This window comes from Camelus dromedarius, chromosome 6, assembly GCF_036321535.1.
Source record: "Camelus dromedarius isolate mCamDro1 chromosome 6, mCamDro1.pat, whole genome shotgun sequence".
NCBI lineage: Eukaryota > Metazoa > Chordata > Mammalia > Artiodactyla > Camelidae > Camelus > Camelus dromedarius.
In genome coordinates, this window is record NC_087441.1 from 20,454,357 (window position 1) to 20,463,833 (window position 9,477).

Below are 9,477 nucleotides of genomic sequence, written 5' to 3' on the forward strand. Positions count from 1 at the left end.
TCATTGCATCATTAGAAGGCATAATCTTCTAAATATGATCTCAAAAATCTCAGCAACACATAACACTATTGTAATTACAGTAAATGTATACATTGCGATGAGAAAAATGGTCTTTTCAAAGTGTTCTGGCACCATGCATTTTATAATAGTAAATTTTTTCCCGAGAGACACAGCATCACACAGGTAGAGAGGTTTTACTTGGAAACCGAATAGGTGAATCTGAAGCCAAAATGCTACCACCTCTAGACTAATTCTTAATAAAACAGAGAGGATATAAATTACAGTGTAGATGGGCTTTTGAAGAATGCATTCTTGATTGATGCTTTTACATGCAGCATAAAGATGGAAAATAGCTCCAGGAACCAGGACAATCACTAGTTGTAATGCCCAGAACACCTAAAGTATGTCAGAAACATCTCAGTCAAATCAATCACCACGTAATGAAGAAATACACTAAAAAGTTCCTTGACCTTCAAGAGAGGCTAATTTTAAAATTCTAAGTTTTGTAAGTTGTATAAACGATAAAAATAATATAATGAAGGTAGTAATGCTGAACATATCTCATTTAATTACTAAAAAGTTTAAGACTTTAAACTTTTTTTAAACTTTAAACACTTTAACAATTGTGAAAAAGTAGTCATATTTTAGTGTCATTGCCTACTAATTACTAACAATGATGGAGTATTTTATTTTAGTGGCTATCCAGTTTCTATTTTCTAATTACAGGCCTGGAGTGTAACTCTAACATCAATAGATAATAGAATGCTAAACTTGGAAGAAACTCTCAACCAGCTCAAATTAATTTACTTGACATATACAGCTAATTTAAAAAAACCCTAATTATTCTAGAAACAGTACCTGTTAAAATAGTCTTCATCTTATTATGACATTATTCTCTATTTAAAAAGAAAACAATTTTATCCTCTGTTGAGTAAGGTTTATATTTGTGCACACAGAAAAACTTACTTGTGGAGTGATTGGCCTGAACTGACTGTAACAGAAGAGGTTTATTTCTCTCCTGTCTGGATCACAACTGAAGTGCAAAGCCTCATTCCCATAGACTGCAAAGCCTAACACGCCAAGGAAGAACATTCGGACTGAACCAAAGAAAAGAGTGTGGAATTGACCGATCACGGTGGGAGGCTTCATCTGTTAGGTTTTAGGAGAAAAAAGAAAACAAACATTAAAGGAGGACATTTTAAAGGATGCTTTCATTACCACATTTAAAAAATTTTAAGATCATGAAATTTTGAAGCAAGATAGAAACTTAGAGATCATCAAATCCCGCATGATGAGATTTCTTACCCTTTTTACTATGAAAATATGAAGTAAAACAGTCAAACAAGAACTTGTTGCTAATCAAATGTGTAATTTTTGGAAATTTGTAAAAAGGCTTGAATTCAATTAATGTCCCCTACCCCTCTCATCCTTTTGCAATAAAATCAAGAGAATCTTAGAATATCTAAGTGCCTTTTTGGCAAAATCAGATAACAAATCTAATATTAAACTCTGCACATTACCTTAACAACCAAATACTGTTTATTTAGTTGTCATTACATCTTATATTCTACTTCTCAATTATCTAATTGAGAGAGCGAGCTACTTTACAGCACCAACAGCTACAAGTACTTCCTAAATTATTCTAGTTATAGTTTTAAATTTAGGATATTTTGAAGCATACGGTTCATATTTATATTGTTTTCCGTACATAAGACCTTATTCATCAGCACTCATGCAAATCAGGTTAAAATACACAGATAAGACTCATACAATCGCTGTTGTTGTTGTTTGTATAATACTTACACATCCTTCATAGAAGTTTTTGATGTAATTTAGAGACATGTCTCAGGAGAAGTTACCCGGCATTCCTGTGGGTTAATTCTTGACCCACATTTCCAGTTTGCTTCCGCCAGAATCAAACTCATATTCTGTCATGATTTCTACAGCAGAAAGCACTTATCATTGCACAATTCTCTCCCCTCCTCCTTTTCGGTCTTTTTTTTTTTTTTTTCATAGATCTCTGGGGCCCCAGTTAACTTTCCTATCTCCCTCCCAAAACAAAACAAAAACAAAGAAACAAAAGCCTGGGCATGTGGTCAATGGAATAATCCCTTGACTTACACTGTCAGCATAGCCAGCCAGCCAGACGGGAGTGCCAGCAAAGCAGAAGGCCAGCCCGGCAAGGGCTCTGACTCTCAGTGCCTCTCAATTACCTCAGAATCGCCTGTATGTGAACCAGTGGATCCTTCAGCTTAGAGTTTTCTCTGAAATTTCAAGTTATATATATACATTTGGATTCCATTTAGGGATGTCTGAAAAGCTAAGTACCTGGGAAGTATTCCTGATTCTTTCTTGTTTATTTCCGTGGAGTAAAACTGATTTCTGGGAAGTTCAAGAACTTGTTATGCTGACTATGATAGCCAGTACATCCTTGAATATTACTGACGTGTTGCTGTATCTGTCTTTTTTGCTGAATGCTTACCACACACATGGAAAAATCTGCAGTTAGATCTAACCAAGATAAGACCAGGATCTAGCGCAAATCACGTGGACAAATCCATCGTCCCTTCCTTTTGTTCTTCAGTGGATACATCATCCACTAGAGGTCGTTTCGCGTGCTGGAGATGAGCTGGGGCCAAGACAAACAAGCAGCTGCCTTCTGACTCATAACTCTGCTTGCTGTCTTCAGCCACCTATGATGCCATACAGCCACTGGGGGATCAAACCTGCTTTCAGTTCACCTGCCTTTCTCATCTTTATTTTGTTTGGATCTGCGAAAGTTGTACTCTAGACAATTTCATTGCTCTCCTCAACAAGCTGAGATGTGACTGCGTAACGTACGTAATTATAAACAATGAGCAAGTGGCAGTGGCCTTGTTGAATGAGACTGCTGTACTAGATAGGGAAAAATAAAAATAGGCAATGTAATGACCTCCCAGAACTGCCACGTAAGAGAAATTGGTGTATATTCTGATTTTCTCTAATTTTGAAACAGGAAAAATTCTTGACTATTAGATTTATTCAATTAATGCCCCCTGGTCCTGTGGTAGATTGTAAAATCACTGCAAATTCTTCACCCCTCCACATCCATGCCATTGGAATGTGAGTTCAGATCTTCCCATTTAGAGATGGAACCCAAGTTTGCTGTGAGACTCGCTTTGGCCAATGGGACATTAGCAACCACGAATCAAGTGGAGACTTGAAAAGCTCTTGCATGTTTGAGCTTTTCCATTCTTGCTACTTTGGGAACTCTGCAATCCCCACCATAATAAGCAGCCTGGGCTGTTCTCCAAAATGACAAGAAACATGTGCCTTCGTCACCCTAATCATTCCAGGCAGAGCCTGCCAACTACCAGACATGTGAGTGAAGTCATCCTAGATAATCCCCCTGGCAGCTGATCTGCCGACTGACCACACATGCATGTGAGAACCGTAATGGGCTCTGAGTGCATCTAATCTTTAAAACTACCTCTGCTCTCGCAGTCCCAAAGATTTTAAAAATGACCAGGACATCTCTATCAGTTTCCAGAGTAAATGGCCTAAAATTTGAGGCAAGCATACCAGTTTGCTTTCTCAAACTTGCTTAAAGCTTCTAACTTCAGATAGTGGGGTGGAGGCAAGCTCAGAATTACTACTACTACCCCTGCTGCTACTACCATAGACACACACACAAATTGCTGACTCTTACCGGTCACTACTGCCTTCCAGTACTAATCTAAACCCTGGAAGTCACATATGAGCTTTTGACAGATATTCTTGGTGTCCTAAAATTTCTGAAATTCAAAACATTTAAGACCTTTAAAAAAAAAAAAAGACCTTTGTGGTCTATGCAAGAAAGGGGATAAACCTCTAGTTTTGTACAGAAACCAAGACAGGATTGAATAAAATAAAAGGGTAGAAAAGCCCTACTCATGACAGCTTACATATGAAAATCAATCCATACATGCTATTTATTGTTACTGTTCAGTAATCTGCTCTAAATTAATATTTTAACATCGAATTGTATATATTGCTCTAGAGCTATGCTTTTCTATGTGTTTGTGCTTATTCACCCATTTTTTTTTTCATTCACTCAGTAAATACTGAGCATCTCCAGTATCAACTGCTGTGTAGGTTGTCATAAATGTGTGACTATGATGTGGCCCTGCCTTCATGGGGCTTACATAAGAGCATGTGTGCATGTGTGTGTGTATGTATGTATGTATGTATATCTGTATATAGTTCATGTGTATATCGCTGAGAATTTGCTTTAAAAGAGGCATGATTTATGTTTTATCCTTCAGAGTAGGGTCACAAACTATCTTGGCTTATTTTATATCTGGCCAACAAGAAGAAATGATCTGTAAGTTTTGCACTGTTACAGTAATTTACCCTCATCTACATGAGATAGCCACTGTTGATGGGATGGAATAGAGGTCAATTTAGGTATTCACAGCAGTATGCTTCACAGAAGGACAGCTGAGATAAGGCAATCTGGATAGCTGCCTCAATTCATAAATCACAACCCTTAACCAATTCGCATCTCATTGAAATTTCTGACCTGCCAAAATTGGGTTTGTGTTTCTGTATGAATAATTTATATTTTCTGGAATGGAATTGGGTATGGCTTAGAAGAAAAGGTCAATAACCAATGATGTTACTTTAGGCAAGTTATTTAACTTTTGGGTTGCGTTTCCGTTTCTCCAAAAGGAATAAACTGGATTCTATGATTTCTAAATAATTTCACAACTTATACATTTTTCTGATTCTAAGTCTTATAACCATACTTAGAGCTATTGTGTTAGCTCTGAGATTTATTATCAGCAATTTGTATGATACCAATAATTACTTAACCTAATGATTAAATTGAAGGCCTCATTTTCCTTCTTTAGCAATGAGTTTGTTTCAAATATTCCTAAACAACACTACATGGCTTCTAGTTATATAATACATATGACGTTTTTTTTTCAGCTACTCCATCTGTGTAGCCAAGCTCTATTGGAGAACACAGTCTGTAAATCCAGAAGGCCTGACTGAGCATGTCTTTTGCTATCATTACTGGTTGTTATTTAAACATTCCACATGAACTTCGAGTTTTAGTTTTTCCATTTGTAAAGTGGGGAAAATTATTCTTACCTAATAGAAATATTGTCATTAAATGAGACCATATGAGATAACATGGAGCACAGTGCTTGATACATAGTTGGTTTCTCAACAACTGTGATTTTTTTACTCTTGTTGTATCTCCATAACAAACGATGATATGATAGAAGGGTGCAGTCATTCTGTTAAGTTTGAGAGGAAGCTGAACAGGTGAAAACTTGGGTTCTTGAATCAGCAAACATGGATTTGAATCATAGCTTGTCATGAAAATGCCTTGGGAAAATTACCTAACAACTCTAAACCTTAGTTTCCTCAGCCACTTGGAATCTGTTGAGCTCTCTGATCTGGAGATTTGTTTTCAGTATACTTGGGGAAAAAAATCAGCCATTATTGATTTCTTCAAATTTTTTTTTCCTTCATCTCTTGTTTTGGAACTCTTGTTTGGGACATACACACACTCACATATGTATGCATATAAGAATATATATGTATTTATATTAGACTGCTTGATACGTTCCCAAACATACTCGGTTCTCTCTATAAATCATTTTTCTCACTGTGTTTCATTGTAAATAGCCACTATGTTAATTTCACAGATCTTTTCTTTTACAGAATCTCATTTGAAGTTAATCTTGAGGGCATGTTTCATTTCTGATATTTTTATCCCTAGGACAGCGGTCAGTGAACTATTTATTGCCCGTGGATCAGCCACTCGTTTTGTAAGATGAGGTTTTACTGTGGCAATAGTTGTGCTCATTCACTTCTCTATTGTGTGTGGTTGCTTTTGTGCTGCAAGGTAAGAGTTGAATAGTTGCAACAGAGACCATGTGGCCCATAAGCCTAAAATATAGCTCCAGGTAGCTGAGGTGTTCATCTTCACACGTGCCAGAAGATGGACTATATCTTAACTCTAAGATTCAAATCAACTTCCCCAAAGTGTCTATGCTTCTTGACCCTTTTTGAATAGTCTACATATTCCAAAAGTTCTTCAAACATGGACAGTTCTCTTAAGAGTAATTTCTAGATAAACCTAAAGGTGCATTAGGATAATTCTTCAATTAACAGATTCTCCCAATGTGGGACAGACTGCATCAAGTAAATCTGACTTTGGAGGGCTCTTATCTGACATTACCACAAATTGCCATTACAAAATGAGAAACTTAGGTATCGGCATTTGCTATGTGTACACGATTCATACTCTTAGTGATAACTTAGTGATGACTACAAACTGAGTGTATTAGCATCATACGTTTAACATTCCCAAGTTTTCGTATTATTTCAAATTACTTCAGAACCAAAGGAGTTAGTGAGCATATGGTACTGTAACTGGACCCTTAGCTTTATTGGTTGGAGGATTATACTCATCTTCCTGAAAAATACTAAACTTTAAACTTTGTGCATGCTCAGTTTTATTTAATTACTTTCTGTGCACCAACTATCTGCAGGGAACTAAGCATCTGACAGTCAATGGTTTCTGTGAAATTATTTGCTATAGAGTCAAACTCAGAAGCTTAATCTTCATATCATTTGTCAGTGCTTATTCCTGATTTCATCCTAATTTTCATCAATGTAGGCTCTATAAGTCATCAATTTGTTGTAATTTTTCAATGTTGGACATTATGAGAAATTGTAAGGGCTTTAGCGGCATGCTTAAGTGTTCAGAAAATTAATGATTGTTTTATGTTTGGCAAAGCAGTACACTCCAGCAGCTTCATATTTTGTATTATTGAAATACACAGCATTCCTTTAATTTATAAAATGCTTGTAGAATCAAACTTTTGTGCATATAATCAGTCTTATGTGCATAAACTCCAGATTACTGAATTAAAACCCTGTACTAAATTGCTGGGCTATCATTAGAACTTCTGTTCTTTATTCCCTTTGTGACATGTTACCAGGGAAAATTCATTGCTTTGAATAATAATGAGCTTGAGACAAATTTAGCTTTTGAAAACTGATTAATGCCTTCCCCTGTTATGAACACCGAATATATAAACCACCTTTGCTCCCTCTTATAAGTAAAATTTAATGTCCATTTTTCTGTGAATTTTTACTTATTAAGTATTAGGATATGCTAATTTATCTTTAAAACTTTAATATAGATCTCAGGATGGAATGTACTGGAGCTTGTAAAATATAAAACCATATGTGAGGTGATTATATTAATATGCTACTGACTATATTTGAGTTTTATGAGTCATGGGAATTAAAATCATCACATATTCTCTGATAATTTTAGAAGAAGTGATTTTTCCAGCTTTATATGTTCTGGGTATATACTTTTCAAGATGTAGTGAAAGGTTTTGTGAATGTCTAGTGACCTTCAGTGACCTTGTCATCACAAGTGTTCTTGTACACTGCAATGAATGGAAACCAATCCCAGCATTTATGTTATTGAGATACAAACAGTTCAAGAAGAGTTCATGTGCTGCAAGTTTCTAATACCACTTCTTATCTATAAAATCTGTATAGGGCTTAACTTATTTGGGGTGAGGTGGCAGGTTTCTAATACTTTTGATCAGGAAGATGTAAGAAGTTAATAGTTTGCTAAAAGCAATTATGCTAACAGCAAAAATAATAATTATGGGGTTATTTGGCTAACAGTGGGTAAAATTTACAGTAATATAATCTGAAAGAATTTTTTTGCCAATAGGTCTGTTAAAATATGTAACACTTAATATGAATAGAAACTTGAATGGATAAGAAAGTAAAAGAATATCTAAGCAACATTTAGCTGAAAATTGCTTATCAATTGTCAAGTGACACAAGGAGATCTTGTGAAAAAGCAAAACCCTGAAGTTGGTAGACAGAACAATTTGGAATCCAATGGTATCACAGATAGAATACAGAGCCCTTCCCTTGATTCCTGACATGTCAGAACTCAAAAACATCAACTGTTAGTGGAAGTATGGCTTGAATATGAGTCCTTCATGAAACTCTTTAAAAATAGAACTCTTTGGAGACCTTTATTTGTGTCCAAATAAAATTTTAATAACTCTATACACTCCCCTAGTGCCAAATATTCCATGTACAGCTTCTTATTGTAGGCTGAAGATATATTTCTGTAAAGGTGTGAATGTATGCGTTTGGCTAGTTATATCTTTTCATGAGATTAAGAGAATGCAGAGAGAACAAGTATTGAAGTTTTTTGTTCGATTTAGTATTTCCATTAAATCACAGTTCAAGGTCTTTGAATAATATTTCATGATCGTTATCCTTATGCCAAATTCCAAAAGATCTTAGTGTTTTAACTTGCCCACATGGACAAATATTAGATCTAAGAATTTAAAAAAAAAAAACCCCAACATTCATAGGAAGAAAGAACAATATTGCATTTCTAGTGATGGATTATTCCTCCTCTCCACTTCTACCCTGTTGTAGTTCAGTTCTGGTATTAATAGTTTCTCCATTTTCTTTTTGTTGCCATATTATTTACCCTCAAACTTCTACACCCAAAGCTAGAATAATCATTCTAAGCATGGCTTTGCTGTTTCCCTCCAAAATCCTCTATTGCTCCCCAAATCTTCATGGCCATAGACCTCACCCTTTAATTTAGCATTTTAAGTATTCCACAAGTTAATCTTTTTCAGTCTAATTTCCCATCTTTTTGGAAAAACAATGTTACTACTATGCTTCAGCCACTCCAGACTGTTTCCCATACCACTAACGTGCCTTATTCTTTTCTACAAGCAGATCCTTTGCATTTTCCAAAAACGCCCTACTTCCCCTCCCACTATACTCTTCATCTTCCCGCTTAAATCCTGTCCTTTTTTTACAGGCTGAATTTAAATTTGTCACGTGTATGATCCCATCCCTGATCAACTGAGCTAACAGCAAACTTATCGCTCTGATTTTTTAGAACACTTGGCAACACACAGGGCTAACACTAGATCACTTGACATCTCTGTATAAATGAGAAAAACTCACTCTATTTGGGCAGATAGTCCCACAGGCACACAGTTTGGTGAGCTGACTCTGACTCTAAGTGAATTAGAAAAAAGTACCTCTTAATCCTAGCACATGAAGCTACATGCCAGGATACGTTCTTCCTAGTGAATGGAGATTCACTAGACTTCAGTTCTCTTCTGCCATTGCCTAGCTGGATGACCTTGGATATATCTGTTTACCTCTCTGGATTCAGTTTTCTCCCCTGTTAAAACAGGCATAATAATATGGAGTTGATTGTGTCAGTATGAATATGACATGAGAGAATGAATATAAATTGTCTAGCTGGATATTTGGCATAGAAACCCTAATCAGTAAGTTGTGCTGGCCTGTACAATTATTATTGGGTTTTATGCCACCATCCTTATTCTCAAGGGCTAGTCTGTGTTGCTCCTTGGATTAAACTTTCTGCTATGGAAATTAAATGTATTCGTAGACACAAGTGCATTT

At 35.9% G+C, this 9,477-nt stretch overlaps 1 protein-coding gene across 1 annotated transcript; it reads right to left on the minus strand.

The window, feature by feature from the left end:
- On the minus strand, positions 1-1,842 carry GJE1 (gap junction protein epsilon 1). Its single transcript, XM_031455898.2, has 3 exons — positions 1,804-1,842; positions 967-1,149; positions 1-396 (listed from the first exon to the last, which is right to left on the minus strand). The coding sequence occupies exons 1-3, from the start codon at positions 1,840-1,842 to the stop codon at positions 1-3; spliced, it is 618 nt and encodes a 205-aa protein (XP_031311758.2).
- Between the last annotated feature and the right edge of the window lie 7,635 nt (positions 1,843-9,477).